The sequence below is a fragment of the Notothenia rossii genome (genome assembly GCF_949606895.1).
Source record: "Notothenia rossii genome assembly, chromosome: 6".
In the NCBI taxonomy this organism is placed as follows: Eukaryota; Metazoa; Chordata; class Actinopteri; order Perciformes; family Nototheniidae; genus Notothenia; species Notothenia rossii.
The window spans coordinates 59,611,715-59,635,323 of NC_136909.1; the positions used below are offsets into that span (position 1 = coordinate 59,611,715).

The 23,609-nt window shown below is 40.8% G+C and overlaps 1 protein-coding gene and 1 long non-coding RNA gene across 2 annotated transcripts in view; one reads left to right on the forward strand and one right to left on the reverse strand.

Moving 5' to 3' along the window:
• Positions 1 to 23,609, forward strand: part of adgra1b (adhesion G protein-coupled receptor A1b) — a 324,973-nt gene that overhangs the window by 271,934 nt on the left and 29,430 nt on the right. The window contains exon 9 of the mRNA XM_079686046.1: positions 6,217 to 6,362. Coding sequence (XP_079542172.1) covers positions 6,217 to 6,362 — 146 coding nt within the window. The remainder of the gene's footprint in view (positions 1 to 6,216; positions 6,363 to 23,609) is intronic.
• LOC307042249 lies at positions 20,149 to 21,592 on the reverse strand. The gene is made up of 2 exons (XR_013809048.1): positions 21,200 to 21,592; positions 20,149 to 20,670 (listed from the first exon to the last, which is right to left on the reverse strand). It is a non-coding gene; the product is annotated as an uncharacterized lncRNA (long non-coding RNA).

Genomic DNA, 23,609 nt, shown 5'->3' on the forward strand with positions numbered 1-23,609 from the left:
AAACAGAAGGGCAACCATGGCAACCATGAACGGGAAGTCTTCTTCGCTGCTTTTGTGGCAGACTACAGCGCCACTTACAGGCCTACATGTACTACAGCAGGGGTGGCCAACCAGTCAGAGGTTAAGAACCCAAACATGTTACTATGTTAATGCAAAGAGCCACATCAAACACACAGTCACAGATGCGCATGCACCCCCCTCCCTCCTTCTCTCTTTTGTTCTCAGCCTTTCTCTGTGCTCCTTCACTTTCTTCCTCTCCTCTCTCTCACACAGATACAATGACAATCTAAAACTTTACACACACACACACACACACACACACACACACACACACACACACACACACACACACACACACACACACACACACACACACACACACACACACACACACACACACACACACACACACACACACACACACACATGCCATTTTACGTTTCATTACTATACGGTACAGTATTATCATTATAGCATTACTATTTTGGCGATTAGATAAAATATAAATTATAACTTATGCAACTAGTTACATTTTGGAAAAATATTGTTTTTCATAACTTTTCCAGGGCCTGGAATTAGCATTTTGAATTTCCATGACTTTTCTAGGTTTTTAATGACCGTAAGAACCCTGACACACATAGCTCTGCTCAGACAGATTTATTGTAAATGTCACACACCATAATATTGACAGAAATTGAATTAAACCTCTCCTACCAGTATTCAGAGGCCATTTAACATAACAACATAACAATGAACATTGTGTGCACTCACACACAAACTCTCAGTAAACAAAATTGAAAAGGTATTTGATCTTACTTTAAAAGTGCTTTGTTATTTTTTTGAAAAACTGTGTCTGCTTTTCTGCCTGACTTTTCAAGGTGTTTATCTTCTGCTTGCGAAGTTCCGTACCTTTTGGGAAGTCCTGGTCGATGTTAGCATGGAGTCAGGTGAAATGGCGCTGAAGATTTGAAGCCTTGAAATGGGTTAATGCTGTCTGGCATATAAGGCAAAATGGCTTGCAATTGCTTTTATGAACTCTCCCACTCTACTAAAAACGTACTATGTTCGTCTTCATATTTTCACTTAGCTGTGCATTTCTTCCCTGCCATTTTAGGATCAAACTCAATTCATGGTCAGATAGTGTTTAATCAACGATAGGTTTTCCCCCCCTCAAAGGTGATTGGTTCACTGAATCTAAAACCATTGTTAGTGCTTAGTGGCAAAGTGCTACTGTTCTGATTATCAAATGCATGAGTTGACTATGAAACCGTGGCCTTATATAACAGGCTTTTTTTTGGAGTTGCTGGGAATGACAATATATTGTAATAGTAGCATACATTTGAGATGTTTAGGGAAAATGTGTCAATGGTTGAGTCTGCCCATTGTCTTTATATGTAGTTCACAATGGCATGGCGACCAAATATTGTGGGGAAGTCTTAGAGCCCGTGTCCACATAGCGCCTCTTTTTTTCATCTTTTTTTATTGATTGTTAAAGAACATAGATCCAGCCAACTTTCCTAAGCGCCGGTGAAGTCACTGTAGTAAATTGGTGGAGAGCTTGTTTGTGACGGTGTCTTAAAGATGGAACCTATTATAACAAGACCAAAAAAACGTTTGTTGGAGGAGATTGTTTGGCGTAAACTATGTCAAACACATATAGAAGCACAAACATAAAATAAAATCATCCGGAGGCTAGTCTGTCATACATCAGAGCTGCCAGCTCCTTCCTGCCATGTGGACACAGGCCCTTAGAGTTCTTTAGCCTCCATCGAGACAACCTAAAGGTGTTTATTGTTTAACTTAATGTTATGATCTTTGGAAGGAGACAATCATTACCTATAAATACATCGAATAGTAAGATGTGTACAAAACCTACATATGCCTTATTAGAAAATAAATGTTCCTGAGGTCATGTGGGACCCTTCCTGTCCAGCAGTGGGGGTGCAGGTGTTGTTGACGGAGCCCTGGGGAGCCCTCACTTGGCTCTGCTGTGGCTCTTATTTAGCATTTATTCATTCATCTAATTTCCTCCCGGGGCCTTTGACTGTTTCTTGCTGCCCCTCCTTTACCCAATCACTGCTAACAGGACAGCTCATGCAGGTTTGGGCTGGAGCCCAGATGGTCTGCGGCTCCACTGGGACACAGGCGGGCCCCAGCAGACACAATCTGGGATAATTACAGGACTGCTTCAGGAGATGTGTAATCGCACAAGGATGCAAACACACATTTAAATTGCACTTGCAGTGCCTTCTGGGGATCTCGCCCAAATCATCCCACCTCCCCACACACACTTTCTACCTCATCCCAGGGGGGCACATAAGTACACGCTCTCCCTTCGACAGAGGGAACTTCAACGAGCTCTGAAACTAGCTTTGGCTGCTCTTGCAGCACTTCAAGCAGCACCAGCCCAGCTCCCCCTTAACACATCCACCTGCACCCCATACTCATCTTCCCGCTCTCCATCAGTCTTGCTCCGCGTCCCTGCCCACCGCTGCACTGCCGCTATGCAGCATCCGATATCTTTACAGCCTCAAAGTCATCTCTGATCTCTATTTCTATCTTTTCCTCCAACAAGGCTCATTTTATCATTGATTTGAGCAACGCCCCAGCTGTCACACCGCATCTACTGTTTGTACGTGCATTAAAAGGCAGAACAACACACAGTTTGGCCTTGTTTTCCCTCGCCTCACCTCATCTTACCTTACACCATTATCATTTAGATTAGACGTCTCTGTTGATTGTTCAGCGAGTGTGACCGGCGTTAAATAAACTATTAATTGAGCAAAGAACTTGGCTAAGGATGTGACCTAGATCTGAGGTTACGTCCAGCTGTCAGCTTATAGATGCTTTACAGAGGATTTCATCATTAGTGTGCCACTGTGAAATTAGTTGTGACAGCAAACGCTGGCAGAAAAAAAAAAAAAAATCAAATTTAAATGTTCCTGGGCTCATTTCCCCACATGTTGGAATGCTTCCGGTAGACTGGTTATTACTTATGAATCAAAAACAGTGGGGAGCCAATATAATGAATATGCCAATAGAAGACAGCTTAGAACGGCCTTTGAATTTAGCTCTGTAAGCATATGCTTAAATTGTTGAAATACTTTCTCTGATGGTGGTGTCCTTCCAAAAAAATGCTAAAACATGAGTTTCCTACTTACCGCCTGACAAAAGGTCCTCTCCGGCCCACTTGATGACTTTGCAGAGTATGAAAATTGCAGAAAGTTATTCCTATCTGTCAACTAAGGGTTGCATTGTCCTAATTGGAGTAGCATCTCCTCTGCTTGATAGGTTATCATTAATCCCACATGTTTACATACATTCGATTCATTATAATACTGTCAAGCTCAGGCTACTATTAATGCAGATATGGAACGTGAGAAAATGTTGGTCCAAAGGTGGATACAGAGTTTTGGGTATTTCAGGAAGAAACCTTTTTCTTACAGAGCTATAATATTTGATGCCGCTTTCACTTTTTTTTCTGCTCTGATTGGTTAGCTGGCCGGCTCAGTGGTGATTGGTTAACCGCTTAGAGATGTCCCGCCCCTTAGCCTATCAAGTACAATATGTTGGAGCGCTAGCCAATAGAAGCGCGAGTGTTACATAGTGATGTCACTGCCTGCTTAGTTACTTACTGTTTGAATAGCAACATATTATGGCCAGAAAGAACAATGGTTTGACTGTTAGAATCTACAGTTTTCTAGAGATATACAGACCTCTGGGTCCAAATGTCAAAGCCATTGTGTGATTTCCATAAACTTGCATTATTTATAATGTTTAACGTTGGCTGACATTGCTTGTTTCAAAAATCGAAAATCGAAAAAAAAGTAGAAGCCAGCTCAACTTTGATTTGTCGTGCGTCACACATGAAGGTGCACCTAAACACTGCAAAGCTATTATTAGGATAAGAATCTGAATATTTAATATTTTCCTGAGGTGAAGTTGGGTTTTGTGACTTTTGCATTTTGTGACATATGATAATAATAACATAAAAATATCTATAAGAACCCAAGAATTTTAAATAAACAATAAAAGATAAATATTCGAATTAGAATAACTATGTATATACACTATTTAAAGTAAAAGAGTGCACACTGTGCAATATATAACAACAATAAATATTTTGATTTTCTTTTTATATATGATATAATATGATAGATATAGTATGTGCTATGAGTGTACATAAGTGTGTGCTAATTTTACGCTGTCAATAATACTCCAAGTCATTTTATTTTAGTGACATTAAATGTGCAAAATCCCAAAATAATGTTTGGCTTTAAACTCTCACAGGCGTAATTTAAGATACTTTTCTTTGTGTGTGCAGTGTGGTTAATTCCCGCATCTTTGACATCTATCCTAAGTGATGAAAGAGGGAGTTTGAGGTGACAGAAGCGTTGGCTTTTCAAATGCGACACATTGATCAGGTTTCTGGGGTATTCCAGTGGCTGCTGTGTTAACTGAGTGATTGTCGTGCTGCTCACTGATCCAATCACTGGCTGGAATGTTCCTAGATTTCCTGCTAACAGGACATCAGGTGAAAGCACACAGACACTTTGAAAAGTAAAATACCAAAATGGAACTTTGTTTGTATGTCTCATCTTAACATGCACACTGTAACCATGTCCGTTTCTTAATTTGATCTTTCTTATTTTATGAATGTGTTAGTTTTAAACAAAAATGGTTAACTGTTGTTTGTGCTGTCTATTTGTTAGTATTTGTGAGTATTTGCGAGCAGCATGCATCTTTACGCACATGCTGATGGACAAGCTGTTTTAATGGTATGTCATTTGTGCCGCGCAGCACATGACGGTTTTGTGGGCCCTCCACTGAACATTTTCTTTGCAGATTGCTCTGGGTTAAGGTAACAAAAATGGATACAAATTTAGATTCATGATTTTTACTCGACAGGAAGGAGATCAAAATCATAATCTGAAATCTGTCAAATGAATGTAGTGGAGTAAAAAGTAAAATACTTCCCTCTAATATGTAGCACAGTCGCAGTATGAAGTAGCATCAAATGGAAATACTTCAAGAACAACTACCTTGAATTTGTACTTTAGTACATCAGTTGAGTGCATTGTTACATTCCACTAGTAATTTTGACTTCAGTATCTGAATGTCACTCTTCTGAGATGGAAACCTACTGTTTTTGTTGATTTCCCATCTGTTGTCCTGGTGGATAATCTGCTTTTGGATTTACCATACTAAAAATGTTAAACTGATGGCAATAGTTTTGAAGAATTCCGATCAAACCTACTGTGTCACACTTCCCTGAAATTGTACTTATTTATGCCTCATCTATTGTCTGAAAAATGGGATTAAACCTCCCCACCTTTACCGTCTCCGTTCATTTGAGAACCTTTGCTCTTCCCTTTTTTCCATTTTACAAACACATTCTCTTTCTGTATGTTCTTGGCACTAATGAAGCTCTGAAGTGTGGACTCTGCATTAGTGATTGACTTCCCACCTGTTCTTTACTCTCTGTAACTAGCTCAAGGACACTTCCAATTAGCATCCAGGCTTTGGTACGCTAGCTCGGCTCCCTAGGCCTACCAGGGTTTGGAGCATTTGATTGTCAGTAACTTATGAACACACTGACTGCGTGGAGAGAAGCCTCAGTGCATTTCAATGTTCCTCCCTCCTTTTTCTCCCACTTGTAACTCTCATCTCTCCAATCTTTCGACAAACTGGCAAAGCCTTTAAACAAAGTTAGATCAGTTCCCCCATTCGAAAATTATTCATGAATATTAAAACGAGGACGAGCGGAGATATATATACAGCGCATTTCGGAACACAGTCACGCGCCGGTAGTCGTCAACGTGACTATCATTTATATTCAGATTTTTTATTCCCGGTGCACACCTCGTGTCCTCTAACTCAACTGATAAGGAGCTGCTCAGTACTCGTCGGTATAACCTCGCCGTAATGCTCTTATCCCAAACAACATTGATGATTCAATGGCACTTTTTGAACCTGTCTTTCCATTCATTGTCTTTAAGTGTAGGATGAGACAAAGCAGTCAGGTCTTGAAGGGAAACGTCTTTGGAGACACCCTTGCGGTGACATTGATGATGAATTTGCGAGAGGCAGCTCTTCCGGAAAATATTTTTTCTTTGACTTACAGGAGTTCATTCGTTTTTCAGATGCTGTACCGTAAGCAAAAGTTCAGAAAAGTCAAATAAATAACTCTATGTACCTTGTTTCACCCCGTCACAGGTCGGGGTCGTGCTGCACTACTCGTCTCTGTCGACCATGCTGTGGCTCGGGGTGACGGCCAGGAACATTTACAAGCAGGTGACCAAGAAACCTCCGCTGAGCCAGGATGGTGACCCGCCCCCGCCCCCTAAACAACCCCTATTGAGGTAATGTCTTCACGAGCCCTCTCAACCCTCACTGCCATGACACGGACATAAACTGCTGTGTGCATGTGTTTTTGTGCCTGTATTTTTTTATATTTCTTGATGCTTGTTGCGTGTGTCTTGAGAGGCCAAGGACTGGTTCACTCTGCAATTATTTGCTTCCCTATTTCCTCCAGTACATCACCTGGCTTAGACTCTGAGATGCAGGTGCCAGATATGATGGGATATGGACTGCATTTATATATATATATATATTAGGGCCGGGACTTTAACGCGTTAATTAAGATGAATTAATTACACAAACATTAACGCGTTAAAAAAATTAACGCATTTTAATCGCACTTGTTTTTGCACCGCGGAACGTTTCTCACTGGATGAGTTTCAGGGGTACCGATTATACTGGAGCACCAACTAACGTTCATGACTTCAGACAACAACAAACCACAGTGAACAATAGTCAAACGTGAATGAAGAAGCTGATGAGACCGCTTTGGTTGGCCCCGTGGATGGGACATTTTGTTTTAAAAAACGAACGGATGGAAGCATCGATAAGAGCACGGTTGTTTGCAAATTATGCAAAATGGAATTTGCATATCACCGCAGCACATCAAGCCTCAAGTATCACCTCAATGCAAAACATATAGCAGCTAGCGTGGAAGCTAGCGTGGACGTTAGCCCGACTCGGAGTACAAGGACCCACACCCAATTTGCGTTGATCAAACAGTGGCCTATGCAACAGAGAGATTTTATTTTTCATCAGGATATTGGAAGAATAGGAGGGATTGATGTCAATCACTGGCACTTTTTTATTTTATTTTAAATGGTACAGTACACTTTATGTTGAACAATTTATTATGTTGTTGGTGCAACTGGCACTTTATGTTGAACTGTTTATTGTTTTGGCCAAGGTTATTGAGAGAGTTGGACTGAAATTGATTAGATTTTTTAAATCAACTGTTGGTAAATCAACAAAGTCTGTTATGGCCTCTGAAGCAACAGAGAGATGTTTTCTAATAGTCAGGGTTTCCAATGTTCTGAATGTACTTGAAAGTATTGTTTACTTTACTAAAAAACTAAGTGTTATAGTTTACAGAAGGTCTACCTACCTATAGGCTACCTGAATCTCTGAAATGTACTATATTCCTAAAAAATTGCACTTTTCTGTTGGTCTTTGTTAAGTACCACCTTGAAAAAGATAAACAATGTTTTGTTGCTTAAGCTTATGTATTCAGTCATTATTCAATGGTATACTAAAATCCATGGGAAAAATTGCTTCTCACTGTTCTCAGGTCAAATATGTATATGTGATTAAAAATGCGATTAATTGCGATTAATTAATTACAAAGCCTGTAATTAATTAGATACATTTTTTTAATCGAGTCCCGGCCCTAATATATATATATATATATATATATATATAGCGCTTTTGCAGTCTTTGTGACACCTACAAGTCAACATTCACCCATTCACACAGATTAAAGCAGAGGCTGCCATACAACTGGCCAGATAAACTAACATTCACACATCATGGGCCACTGAGAGCAATTTAGGGTTAGGGTTAGGCCATTGGAAGCAATTTGGGGTATCTAAGGACACAAAGACATGTGGGGATCGATACACTGACCTTTCAGTTGGTAGACCACCACTCTACCCCGGAGCCACAGCCGTCCTACAATCATTCCTGTTCCACCTTGTACTTATGATTCGAAGCATTGAGGAAATAAGTATTCAAATAAAAAAAATACTCTATAAGCACATAAAATTCTGAAAAGAAATTGCCACTGTGACCAATTGTGTTTAAGCATATTTTTTAATTATTGAATTGTTGATGCATTAAAGGTGGGGTAGGTAAGTTTGAGGAACCGGCTCGAGATACACTTTTTGTTATATTCCATGGAATGCTCTTAACATCCCGATAGCAGTGAATATCTTAAGTGCTTTGACAAAAAATCCATAAAAAAATGTCATCTGTGGAAGCACGAAAAAGAACGACCAATCATTTTAACTGGCCCGGCTAAAATAACTGGATGGCCTACCTGCCTGTCAGCCTTCCATCTGTGCACAAACTTATCTCGTGCCCTCATTGGTCATGTGCGCGTTCGTGTGTGTTGGAGGAGGGGCTCTGTGAGGAAGTGGCAGATTTTCTCTGGTTGTGTATTTTCAAATTCTAGCGCACTCGAGCTGGTTTCTCCAAAATGACCTACCCCACCTTTAATGTAAGAATAGCATTTTGATCACGGTTTTTGCTACCTACTACAGTGGTTAGGGCCTTCTCAAATGATTCACCCTGGGGGGGTTACAAAATAATGAATGGGTGGAAGAAAATGATGCAATTAAAAATAATTAGCTACACCCTTCTTGCATGTTTTATGAAAATTGGGCCAGTAGTTATTTTATTTGTTATTTTGGGTTTTTAAATTTTTCCTGTTGACAGCCAAACCAGACAAACTTGTACCTATTTCATCAATCATAAGTTAAATAAATATAATGAGTAATTGGTAAAAAAAAACCTCACATAGATCATATGGGACCATTTCTGCACGTGGCCACAAGACAAGATCTTTAACAATGCAACTCATTTACAGATTACCGATTCGTATATTCATACCAATTAGTTTTGGTTTCTAATAACACATTTTAAAATGGACATGGGGTTAATTGAAGGTATTGTATTCAGTCATGTTGGTGTTTGTGAATACAGGTGTGCGTATTTGAGCGTTTGCCTGTTGATGTATGCTACTTTCTCTTTGTTAATGTATTTTTCTTTGGTGTTTGCCTGCTCATGTTTTCTTTAGATGACAACAGAAGCTTTTAACAGATGAGTTATTGTCTGCTTTATCCACATCCACAGCTAGTTTGCATTCTTTCAAGCCCGTGGCTTTGTTCACTTTGCAGTAAAAAGCAGTCAGGTCTTCCTATTTGTACCGCTTTGGCTCTCCTTGTGGATTTCACCCACATTTGCTCATGTTAAGAAACAACATCTTTAATCTGAGTCACTGTCAGCCGTGAGGAAAGAAGTCTGTGCTGTTAAGGGTAATGATTCTCTTAATGTGAAAATAAGTCTGAGAAATGCCAGAGATAAGAGGAGCCAATTGAATTATTTTGAATCGCTTAAACGCATCATCTGTGGCATTCTAGCTCCATCTCACCTGTTGAAGGTTAATTTCAGGCTGAAAACAGCTACTATTTTAGGTTTCTCATTAAGTCCAATGAGTATGGAAATCAAGAGATTTACACAGTTGGGTTAGAAGTCTAACTAGCGACAGCTTAAAGTGGACCTATCATGCTATATTTGAAACATATATTGTAGGGCTAGCGAACTGTCAACTGGGGGGAGCCTCGCTGCGGGGAAACGGCGGACCTCTTTCGGTGCAACTTCAATGATGCCATTTAAAAACATAAAAAATTAAGGGCGGTGACGGCCGTCAGCGAATCGAGCCCGGCCCTTGATGACCGGCTGTTCTGTGATTCTCCAGATTCTCCAGATGGCCAGTCCGCGGAGGTGGAAAATACATACCGGAAGTAAAAAAAGACGTGCAACGGGACGGTGTTCCCACGGGAAACAAAACTTAAAATATTAAATGAAACAATCTCATCTCTTAAAATTCACAACTTATTATGAATTAAACATTCTCAAAATTATAATTATGTATTCACATGTTTAACTCTGTTACATATGCACGCAACGAACAGAAGAGCGTATAGGGCAGAATTAGGAGGGAATTCCGTCTCGTAGCGTTTGTGCACTGTTTTGAAATGCCGCTCCTAAATTACCCTTCTTCGGTAAAGCCACGCTTGCATTGCACATGAGACAGATGGACTTTGAATTGGAATAAACAAAAAAATAATCCTCCTCCCACTCGGAGTGAAAATGATATATTTTGGGCTTTTTTGCTTCTGCAATAATTGCGGTCTTGTGTGTGTGCGGACTGTCACTCCTGTTGACACTAACGCTAACTAGTGTCCAATGCCCACCAGCCACGCCCTGATACATGGGGTCACACCAATAACAAAGCTTTGATGCGTTCAAGTGCATTATTCTGGCACAGGAAGATTATGTTATAGGACATTAACGATAAAACTGAATATTGTTGTTCTATTTTTAGACACATCTCGCAATCGACTGGGAATCTCCCCGCGATCGAACGGTCGTTCGCGATCGACTGTTTGGGCAATCCTGGTCTAGTTAAAATGCTTTGGTTTAGATCACTGCTGTTCACAAAGAAGCTGAGGATTAAACTGGGTGCGCTGTACATGATTGATAAGATACCCTTTTGGGGGGAAACATTAAAATAATTACAGATGGTAATAAAAAATAGACAGATATATGTCCGATCATTTTAATTGCATGTTGGATGATGTGGTTGTTATACCGTTTTTCATTTAATTTTTCATTTTTATTTTACATATTCACATGCTCTTGGCAAAGATAGAAATTAAGGCTTAAGTGCCAGCATAATAGCTACAAGGTAGTTGTCAGGCTCCTCTAACAGTGCAACACACAAGATAGTTAAAATATAAAATAAATAAGTACAAAACAGTGCAAATATATAAGTGAAAGGAAGGAAGTAACAAGTCAACTATGTAGATGGAAAATAAAATAAGATAAGCCAAAGATATACAATGAAATACTGTACAGTGTAATAAAAGGAAGATTTTATGGATGACAATTATATATATTTTTTAGTTTCAAAACATATTTAAACCATTCCCATTAGTAATGATACACATTTTTACACGTATTTTTTTTTATTGTTTTATTAATTAATTCACTCATTTATTTATTTTAAAAATGTAACAGGAGCAGTGCACATTAGTTAACATTGCTGTGTAGGCGCCAGAGCTTTTTCTATCTGTAGTCGCTGGACAGATGTTGCAAAGTCACTCAAAAACACATTTTAAAATTATAAAAATGTCATAAAATAATTTAGAAACGTGCATTATAGAGGCTCACAAAGGACAAGTGAATACAAACAAAAAACATATACAGCAAAGAGAGTGAAGGGCAGATGAATGTCAGGATGAGGTGGAGGAGGAAGAAGGACGAAGAGGTGACTGACTTGAAACAACCCGTTACCATGGCATCACCCCCATGCTATAACTAATTACCCCAATCACCCAGGAGGCTGCAGAGCCAGGAGCAATCACAAATCTAAATGCATTTAGCCTTTTGACCCGTTTTATTTCCTATTCGCTCAGACACACATCAGATTGAATTGGAGTAATTTCCAACTTATTCTCCACCCTATTCCTTTTCTGCACCGTCACGACCTTTGGCATGTTTTAAGAGGATCAGCTGTTGGACCCACACGGTGCTCTTCCTCTGCGGTGAAAGGTGCTGTGTGAGCTCTTCTCACTGCGGCTGCTGCAGAGCTGAACTCCAGAAGCTCCGAGCACAAATCCTTTTCAGGGACCGTTCGAGAGCCAAACTGAGGGTGTGGTGTAGCGAATGTCGGTTTGTCATTTTAAACCTTTTATTTGGTTTTGAAATGTAATTTCCTCAAAGCTATTGGAAGTTCCCTGTGCCCGTTAGGTTGCTTGATTCTTTTTTCTTGAATATTACGAAATATTTTGAAGCTGATACAGCGAATAAACCAACATAAGAAAACAATGTAAACATGTGGAGTTACACTGCATATGAACCCCATGGAATAATTGCTTTAAGGTTTGCTTCTTTTACCCTTATTCCATTGAATATCAGTTAGGTATGGGGCAGTGGCGGCCGGCCCATAGGGCCATCCCCCCTCTTCCCACATGTTTGATTGTCATTAAAAATAAAAAATATAAATAAAAAAATATATTTAAAAAACATATTTTTATTTTATTTTTATTTTTAATGAACAAGGTAAATATTATATAGTTGGTATCAGTAAAATGTATAATCTACAATAAAATCTCATTTAAAATTGTGTTACGATGTCTAAAGTTACTGATAAGTCACATGTTTCCTGCCTGGCCGCAGCGTGTATCATTACCCTCTCTCGTCTGGGCGGTAAGAAAGGAGTCCTCAGCCAGAGCAGCAGCAGCCAACACATTGCTGACTGTTGCTATTAGTAAACTATGCCGCCGAAACATAATTTCAGCCAATCAGTGTCATGAGATCTGATGGTCACAGGGCGGAAAAATGTAAGCGCCCGATGCAGTCTGTCACGATTCTCATGTTATGTCACGTTTATAGTTTTGTAGGTTTGGGTGTTTTTGCCGTTTTCCATGTCATGTTTTCCTTTGGGTTATTGTCTGGTCCTTTTCCCTGTGTTTTCCTCTTGTCATTAGTTTCCCTGGTGTGTCTAATTGTCTGATTATGTTCACCTGGGCCCCTGTGTTTTCTCCTCCCTCCTCACCTGTGTCTTGTTGTGTGATTGTGTGTATTTAAGTTCTGGGTTGTCTGTCTGTCTTGGTCGGTTCGTCTTGTTCCCTGACTAGTTCTGCGGTGAGTGTTCTGTTTTGTCATTGTCTATATATATCATAGCCTTGAAATAAAGGAATTTTCAGTTTATATCTGCATTTGGGTCCTGCTTGTTTCACAAACCGTGACACAGTCTGTGAGTTGTTTGGAATCGTATCCAAGGTGACGCTATAGTCAGTAGTTGATGTGGATGGCTGCGTCTACAGGTGGAGACTCCGGGTGCTAGTGGATTGCTGGATTAACATTTACATGCTTATTGTAGTTGTAAGTGCAATGCCTGTAGCACCATGGAGCATATGTGGGCTGGACCTGTATTTTACAGGAAAGGAGTGAGCAGAGGGTCGAGTTGTCGATTCTTGTTCAGTTTTCTGTGACTCCTCACCCTCTCAGACTTTGAGTTGCGCACGCTGCTAAAGAGACGCGCTACCATGGAAACCAAACAATGGTGTAGCTGTATTAAAGTCTGAGTGGAAACAGTCGTGAGTAAATCTGTATTTGTCAGAAATTGAGAGAAATGCGGGAGAAATATAACCCCGGGAGGAAACCGGGAGAGGGCAATGAAATCGGGAGTCTCCCGCGAAAATCGGGAGGGTTGGCAAATATCACACACACACACACACACACACACACACACACACACACACACACACACACACACACACACACACACACACACACACACACACACACACACACACAATCAGTCTCCTGATTTTATATGGGAATTAAATCATTCGAGTGTTCCCAAAGTACCGGTGTTCTGCAGTTTGTGTGGGCCTACTGTACTGTTGCACAGTTTATACTGTAGAAACTATGTCCATGGACAATGTATTTGAAGGTTTTGGAAGATTCATAGCTAACAACACTGAAGATTATGGATTATCTCATATTTTTAAGGCTCAATTTGTCCATCCCCCCCCATCCTCTAACATCACCAGAAGTCATCATTTAAGGGGTCATTTCTCAAAATGTTCTTCCGGGGGGGCTTCCCCCCCGGACCTTCCTAGTATGGTTTCCATAGCCCCACCAAAAATATTTTCCACCAGGCGCCACTGGTATGGGGGTTATTCCCTATCTTTATTCAAGAGAGTGGTCTTTACATTTGAGAGCATAATTTTTTGATTTCACGTTCAGATGATGTATTTATTTCCCTCAAACTCTGTCCTCGCATTCAAATAGTGCCTGCTTGCACTTAGATTTGCTCTGCTTCTACTCAAACTGTACGCTTACACTCAGATAAATTGCTTCCTGTGTTCCAGCCATTGGCGGTTCTAGACCAATTTGACAGGGAGGGCCAGGCTGGGGCCAGTTATTTTCTGAGGGGGGCCCAATAAATGCAGGACGAAAAAGACACAGACAGTATGAAGTAATTGCGCATAAGAAAACAATGCAATACAGTTGTTGGTATTTGTTTCAGTACACATATTTATTTCAGATACTTATAGTTACAGTTGTTACGCTCTAATGCAGGGATCTCCAACCTTTTTTAGGATGAGAGCTACTTTAAAAAAAAAAAACAAGTCGTGAGCTACTTTTACTCCTCTTTCTTAGTTTTTTTGCAGTGTATATATTTAGCACATTTTAACATTATTATTATATGCTTACCTTTAACCTTTGTGTGCTGTTTGGGTCTGTTGGACCCGTTCTCAGTGTTTAATAAAAGAAAATGTATGCTATTTAATTATTTGAACCTGCTTTTTTTGGGGGTGGCTTTTTCTCACATCCTCTCGGGGGGTCCGGGGGCATGCACCCCCGGGAAGATTTGTTTTAAATGTTGAAGTTAAAAGCATCAATCTGGTGCACTTTGAGTACATAATGAATTTATGGATACAGCTCTCAACACACTGAAAGGGAGCTGTATACTTTTCAATAATCCAAACATATTTAGAATATGATCACAACCAATAACAAATCATTTGAACTTGGTTATTCTTATCTTATGTTAGCTATATTTAGTATTCTTGCTTTTTATTTATGCATATTTTACTAATCAATCCCCTTTTAAACCCCGTTCTTACTTTATTTTGTACAACTATATGAAATAGATAAAGGTGTGCTCTCTCTAATGGGTCCGACTAGAATTACAAATATCGTTAGTTCCGCCTATTCCGTCAGCCAAGAAATTGTTAAATCATAAACTTTTTTTTAGTTTTCAGGGTGGCCCAAAGTCAGTGTTAGGGGGGCACTTCCCCCCTGGTTCCAGCTTAAAACCTTCTCCTCGCACTCAGGCTATTTCTGTGCGCTGGTCAAATGTCTGCTCTCAGATTTCTGCTCTGCACGCTTAGATTTTTTGTGCAACAACCCTGTCAAAATCCCTCAACCAATAGGAGGCCAGGTGTCCTTGCGCGTGCTTTCGTTTTACTTATTGGAGCGTCCCGTAAGGGCGGTTACTCTTTGGTTTATAAACTCCCGCCCTCCACGGCTTTATTACATGTACTTCACTTGTTTCATTTACAACTTTTGGGGTAAAAAAGCACAGTTAATATATATAGACTAAGCACAATCCTTATTAAAAATAAGCCTATGTCTAAAATGGACAACATTGTTGGGAGATTTAAACTATACAGCGATTCTGCGCTGCGGTCAACTCAGCAGTCTCTCGCATTTTTTTTATTAAATCAGCGGCCCTTAATTTGTATTCCTGTTATAATCAATGAGTGATACAAATATGTTTTACCACAAGTTCTTAATAAAACTGACACTGTTGGACTCTGTACTAGTTTGACTGCTACCAGAAATAAAATGAAGTACTTTTACTGTGTACTTTGTGAGTAATCCTCTGTCAAAGTCCCCTCCATAGTACATAATGCATGTTTTCTGCTATCTTTGATAAATGATACAATTGTACAATTAGTTCTTAATGATATTGATACTGTTTGACTTTGTATTAGTTTGTTCTCAGGAGGGGACATTGACAGAGGATTACTGGAAAAGTACACAGTAGTACACAGTAGTACTTCATAGTACGTGTGGGTGTATTGTCACTAGTACTGAGTCCAACAGGATCAATCTCACAAAGAACTAATGGCAACAAAAAATAATTCCCTCATCAAACTTAGCAGAAGTGGCTTGATTTTGTTCTCAGCAGGGGACTTTGACAGAGGATTACTCACAAAGTACACCGTAAAAGTACTTAATTTTATTTCTGTTAGCAGTCAAACTAGTACCTACTGACCCATGAAAGGGAAATGAAAAAAAAAAAAAAAAAAAGTCGGGATGACAGGTTAGTATCTCGTGTGCACGAGAAACTAACCCGTTGTTGGAGCCAATTTGCTTTGAGTTGTGCACGGCGTTTGTCTGTGTGTGTGTGTGAACGCGTCATCGTCTAATCTGCGCACCTGGGAGCACGGAAGATAATTAAGCTATATATGTGGGCACAGGTGATCAGTTGGGATGAGAGGTTAGAGAGGAAGCCACACGTTTTTCAACCGTGTTGACCGTGTCTGAGCGTGTGCGTGATTGTTATGTGATTTTAGATAGGCCTTCGTAAAAGAACATTTTAACTTTGTATAAAGAAATAAAGCATTACAAATGAAGTCATGGTGGACCTCATCCTTCACCACAACACACGTTGGGAACTCTGACTGCTAACCTCCATGAGTGGCCTTTTTTGATGAGCGATCGCCGCTACACTTGTTGAAAAACACGCTCCAATTAATTAATCAAAGGATCTCGGATACGGAAGAAGGAGCTGCTGCGCTCCCACACAGCTCCAGATGATTGCTGACATGTGAAGGCAGTGAAAGCCAAGAGGAACTACAGTAGGATTGTTCATAATTTTTACAAGCTGTGAAAGACCTTCTCAGATCAGGATAAAGGTAAATCCTGGGACAATTCTAAAATAAAACCTCCCGCAGCTGCTGCGTTACCGTCAAAAGACAGCCTAAACTCACTGTTAAAGCATTGGAATTAAAAATAGCATCAATTCAGCATGAAAGGAATTCATGGATAAAGAAACTGAATAAATTAACAAAGGATGTTGAACAATTGATACTTTCAAGCCAAAATGTGCCTGAGGTGGAATCCATGTGTGAAATGTTTGTGAAAACAATGATGGAATTAAATGAGTTGCATGAGTCACTGAAACCATTAATACCAGAGGATGAAGTTATAAAACAAAATTAATGGTTTGAAACACGAATGCACAGCAATCGAGAAATGATGAATAAAATGGAAAGGTGGTTGCAAACTACAAAGGAGCAATTTACACATGCAATTGATGATGATGTGGCAAATGTCAATGCTACAACCAAAACTAATGTGATTATTGATGATATCTGTCCAAATGACAGCATTTCTAATGTAACCGGAAGAACATGCTCATCAGCTGGCCGCTCCAGCCACAGGTCCAACATGTCATCCATCTCGTCTGCGTATCAAGGCGGAGGCTGAAGCGGCTGCTCTCAGTGCTTTAGGGGATATCCTCAAAGAAAAACATGCACTGGAGTGTGAAAAGCTTACCTCGCAGCAGCCAGAAAGTGTGAAGAGGAGCAGATCAGACAACGCAAGGAGTGGCTTGAATTGCAGAGTGGAATTGCTGCCTATACAGCAAAAGCTAATGTGCTCAGGTACAGAGGATCTGAGGTTCAAAGCTCAAGGGCTGATTCAAATGGAATGAATTCATATCTAGACAGAGCCAAAAGGAAAATCTCTCTTAGACCCTCTGCTACAGAATTCATCCCACAAGGTTCAGAAGGTCAGTTCAACCCCTCACCAACAGGGGGAAGCAGAGATGTAGCGTCAGTGGAGACTCTGCACAAGGATGCAAACTTGCAGTACCATAATCCTGCAGAAGAGGATAAGAACTTTGGTCTGTCAATGGGTGCGCGCCCCAAAGATTCAAATCAGCAGTTGCATCATCCATCAATAGGTGGCAAAACTCTATTGCCAATGCCAATGCCAATTCACAGCCACAACAATACCAGAAGGAAATGGATCTAAAGCCTATGAACTCAATCCCACGTCATCTCAGATATGTCAGCAGACATTCTCTGCCACACAAGTCACTCATGATCTTGACACACATTTGGTGCAGGAAACCAACCGACATACGGGTTCAGTGCAAAGTAACGTGAATCAAGGCAACATTATCAACATCATGCAAAGGCAAAATGATATCACAGCTCTGTTGGTGCAGCAACAGTCAACATTGTCACTGCCACCAAGAGAAATACCAACCTTTGATGGAGACCCTTTGGAGTATAGTGCATTCATACGAGCATATGAACATGGAGTGGAAGCAAAGACTGCTAACAATGTTGATTGCCTTTACTTTTTGGAACAATACACCAAGGGACAACCCAAGGAACTGGTTAAAAGCTGTCAACACATGCCACCCGACAGGGGATACCAAAGAGCAAAGACACTTTTGAGAGAACGCTTTGGAAATCAACAAATAATAGCCACTGCATACATGGAGCAAGCGCTTGGATGGACACCAGTGAAAGCAGAGGATGTTAAGGCTTTGCAAGCTTTTTCTTTGTTTCTCCGTGTTTTCTGCAATGCCATGGAGGACATAAGCTACATGTCAGAGATGAATATGCCAACTAACATGCGGGCTATGATCTTAAAGTTGCCCTACAAAATGAGGGAAAGATGGAGAAACCTTGCTTACGAGCTACAGGAGAGGCAACATTGTCAAGCAGGTTTCAGCGATATTGTCAAGTTTGTTGAGCGACAAGTATCTATTGTCTCTGATCCGCTGTTTGGAAACATTCAAGACACATCCATCTCTTCACCAAAATACATAAGTAGAAACAACATATCACAGCCTCGCAGCCGCCAGAAAGGAAGCAGTTTTGCTACTTCTGTTGAAGCTCTTAATCGTGGAACTGCACCTGAAAAGCAAAAGGAGAATAGCCTACCGTATAGGCCAAGAAGGATATCTTGTCTGCTGTGTGAAGAGGATCACAAGTTGGAGACATGCTACAATAGGAGAGGATGATGCACACAGAGAAAATTAGTTTTCTGAAAGAAAAGGGTGCTTGTTTTGGTTGTTTCGCTGTTGGACACATGAGTAAGGACTGCCACAGCCGCCTGTACTGCCAAGTGTGTAATTTAAAACATCCCACCATCCTCCACATCCATTCACAGAGAAAGGAGGTCTCATCAGAGGACATATAGCAAGAAACATCAACAGAGGATCACAAAGTTTCTACCAAAACATGTGGCCATATTGGGGCTGGAGGACAGGATTGTGCCTTGCCCATTGTGCCCGTTCAGATCAAGGCTACAAACGGCAGCACAGTGATAAACACTTATGCATTCCTGGATCCTGGTAGCACGGCCACTTTTGCTCAGAGCGACTGATGAGGGAGCTTAAGACGAGAGGAAGAGAATCCAAATTCCTGTTGAGAACAATGAATCAGGAAAAGCTTGTGGATACTTACATCATTTCTGGGTTGGAGGTGGCTGTACTCTACAGTAACAATTACTATGAACTACCTGATGTGTTCACACAAACTGTAATGCCTGTGACTCGTGACAACATTCCAAAACAGGAAGAGTTAAGTGCATGGCACCACTTAAACTCTGTGAAACTTCCTGTCATTGACGCTGACGTGGAGCTGCTAATTGGAGGTAATGCCTCAAAACTCATGGAACCATGGGAGGTGGTGAACAGCAATGATGATGGACCTTATGCTGTCAGAACCCTGCTAGGTTGGGTTGTCAATGGACTGCTGAGAGCAGACCGCCAAATTGTAAACAGCTGTCCCACCATTGCAGTTAATCAAATATCATTAACCAGCTTGGAGGAACTGCTGGTAAAGCAATACAACCACGACTTCAATGAGAGATCAGTTAATGAAAAGCCAGATATGTCCAGAGAAGATCTTACGTTTTTGGAAATCATGAAAAGTTCCGCCAACCTCACTGATGGACATTACAGTCTAAAATTACCTTTCAGAGAAGAAAAAGTGTCAAAGCCAAACAATCGCCATGTTGCTGAGCAAAGGGCTCTGAAAAGGAAATGTAAGAAAAATGCAACACTTAACGAGGAGTATGTCAACTTTCTGGGCGATGTCATACAAAAGAGCTATGCAGAAAGAGTGCCTGAACAGCAACTGGAAGGCAGAGAAGGAAAAGTCTGGTACATCCCACATCATGGCGTGCATCAGCCTAAAAAGGGGACCTTGAGAGTTGTGTCTGATTGCGGCGCAAGCTTTAAAGCAGAGGTTCTCAATTGTTTTTCAGCCAAGGACCCCTTACAAGATAGAGAATACACCAAGGACCCCCTCATTCTGATTTGTGATTTTGGGCTATATAAATAAAAATTGACTTGACTTGACTCGACATGTATGTCCCTTGGAATAATCTGATGTAGCCTATTTTTTACACTTCTATAGTCTTAGTTATGTGAAAGAAGAACACAAGAGCAATGTATTAGAAATATATTAGATATGTATTAAAAATATTTGCACCATCTCAACACAGAATACCCATAAAACAATCAATCAATTAGCTGCAAGTAATACTGTACCTAAACAAAATATCAAAGGGAAATCAAGAGAAAAGTGATAATTTGAAGTGCATTTCAGAACACACACACCACACACCACACACCACACACACACACACACACACACACACACACACACACACACACACACACACACACACACACACACACACACACACACACACACACACACACACACACACACAAAGATAACACATCAAGTGTTTCACTCTTAGTTAAAATTAAATGATTTATAAAAGTCTAATAACAAAATAAATGCAGGCTATAAACAATTGAACACATGCCTGCATTGCAACATATATCAAGTAAATTGCAAAACAACTGCAACTGCATTGCTACAATCCCAAACCACTACTTGTAATGGCAGCCAGCTCTGGACACTATTGGAGTGATGCAAGGCAGTCCATGAAGCTGATTGCTTCTCTCTGCAAGTGAAGACACACATATCAAACTAAATCAATAAATGCAACATACAGTATCTGACATTTCTGTTGCTCACACACACACACACACACACACACACACACACACACACACACACACACACACACACACACACACACACACACACACACACACACACACACACACACACACACATGGTTTAAAGTGGGCGGGAACGATCCAGAACAGCGTTTCGGCACCTTCGATTAATAAGTAAATAAATCTGATTGGCAGTTTCATACATAATAATGTCAAGCGAGTTCACAGGGCTGCCAACTCTCACACAATTGACATTTTTCACACGCTCTCAGCCACAAGTCCATTTTCTCAAGCAGTGAAAAACAAATTCATAACTGATAATGTCATGGTGCGAAAAGAGGACACTACTGCACATTGCGCAACAGCAGCACCAGGCAGCAGACCATCTGAATAGCGAGAAATATACACAAATGTATTATATTGTAACTTATTCCCATGCATGTTGCTCAAAGTAATCTCAGTCAGTCTCACTTCTGCGGCTCTCCCTCTCCTCTCGCGCCAGTGCGATGAGCCGCGCAGAGCCGGACACATCAGTGGACTCATCCAATTGAACCGCGAATTTAGACCCTCTCAGTCTTTCCAGCAGTTGTGATTTGATATCAGCAGACATGTCCTAAATTCGTCATCTGCTCTTTAGCAGAAACAGACGTAACATTAACCATCCGTTGTTGTTGCTGGCTGTAGTCCTCGCCCTTCCTCTCAAAAAAAGCCCGGTCTTTTTTTACATAATCTGGATGCTTGGTCTCGAGGTGCCTCTTCAATTTGGCAGGCTTCATCGCCTCATTGGCATGACACCGCAGGCATATCAGACATTTCGGTTTCCCTTCCACTTCAATAAATCCATATTGGAGATACTCCTCATCGTATTTCCTTACTTTTGTTTTTTGTTTTTCATTTACTTCATTTGTAGCCGTAACCTGTCGTTTTAAAAATCGGTCCATCTTCGTAGTATGCTAGCCGTGTTATATCTCTATGATGCTAGCAGTGGCGCTCTCTGACTGACGTACCAGTTATTGTTGTTTCCATGGTAACGAGTGACGCGCTTGATTTTTAAATGTATAGATTTGTTAGATTAGAACGTAATCTATGAACTATTTTAGATTAAAAAAATAAAATATTATTTGTTGAACTATGAAGCCTTTTGTAAAAAAAAAAAAAATGAAAAAAAAATGATATCATGATCATTTAAATTAATGAATCTGAAAACTTTTCACGGACCCCCTGGCAGAGTGCCACGGACCCCCGGGGGGTCGCGGACCCCACTTTGAGAACCACTGCTTTAAAGGGACATCACTGAACAGCAAGCTACTGCTGCAAAACCTGTGCAGATTAAGCTACAGCTGGGATGATCAAATACTACAAACGAATCAGCTGCAGTGGGTGAAGTGGCTGGAAGACCTTCAAAAGCTAAGCATGTTCAGTGTGCCAAGGTGTATCAAACCTAAAGATTTTGGACAGGCCACAAGTGCCCAACCTGTGAGCATGGATACGGCACAGTTTCATACCTGCGGTTGCAAAATGAACGGAAGGACTTTCATCTAGCTTTCCTGCTAGGAAAAGCACAAGTTGCTCCAGTAAAGACAGTGACAATCCCGAGAATGGAATTAACAGCTGCTGTGCTTGCAGTGCGAGTTGACAAGATGCTGAGAGCTGAGCTGCAGCTAGAGTTGAAAGGTTCAACCTTCTGGACGGATAGCACAACTGTACTGAAGTACATTAGGAATGAAACAAAGCGTTTTCACACCTTTGTGGCCAATAGGATTTCTGCTATAAGAGATGCCACTGATATCTCACAATGGAGGTACGTTGGTACGAAGCAAAATCCAGAAGATGAGGCATCTCGTGGCATGAAAGCTGAGCATCTTCTTACTGGCAGCAGATGGATCTGGGAGTACTTACCACTGTTACAGGAACGTCAACGGTTGACAAAGGAGAAGAGGAGTTTCGTCACAGGAGACATCGTCATCGTTGCAGACTCTACTGCCCCCCGTGGATCTTGGTTGCTGGGGAAAATACTGCAGATCTTTCCTGACGCACATGGACTGGTGCGGTCTGTTAAAGTCCAGACAAAATGCAGCATACTGGAACGACCAGTCTTCAAGATCTTTCTTTTCCAGGAAGCTGAATGAAGAACTGACATAGATCCCTATGTTCGGATTACTTTTTCCCTTTTTGGACACTTTTTGACTGACAGTATGGACTGAGACACTCTCGTGCTCTTTACTAATAATTGACTCCACTGGTGTTTTGGTGTAGTTGTCACTTTATTATACAGTCACAATTAGGGGCCGGTGTGTTGGAGCCAATTTGCTTTGAGTTGTGCACGGGGTTTGTCTGTGTGTGTGTGTGTGAACGCGTCATCGTCTAATCTGCGCACCTGGGAGCACGGGAGGTAATTAAGCTATATATGTGGGCACAGGTGATCAGTTGGGATGAGAGGTTAGAAAGGAAGCCACACGTTTTTCAACCGTGTTGACCGTGTCTGAGCGTGTGCGTGATTGTTATGTGACTTTAGATAGGCCTTCGTAAAATAACATTTTAACTTTGTATAAAGAAATAAAGCATTACAAATGACGTCATGGTGGACCTCATCCTTCACCACAACACGCGTTGGGAACTCTGACTGCTAACCTCCATGAGTGGCCTTTTTTGATGAGCGATCGCCACTACACCCGTCATCCCGACTTTCTTTTTTTTTTCTTTGGGAAAGTTAGCGGTGCGCCAAGGAGGAAGTGGAGCGCACAGGAGCAACAAGTCCTCCAACTCATATGACCAAATAGGTAGATTGTTCAAGCCCTTATTACGACCAAATAGGTCGATTGTTCAAGCGCTTATTACGACCTACACTGAACAAAAATATAAATGCAACACTTTTGTTTTT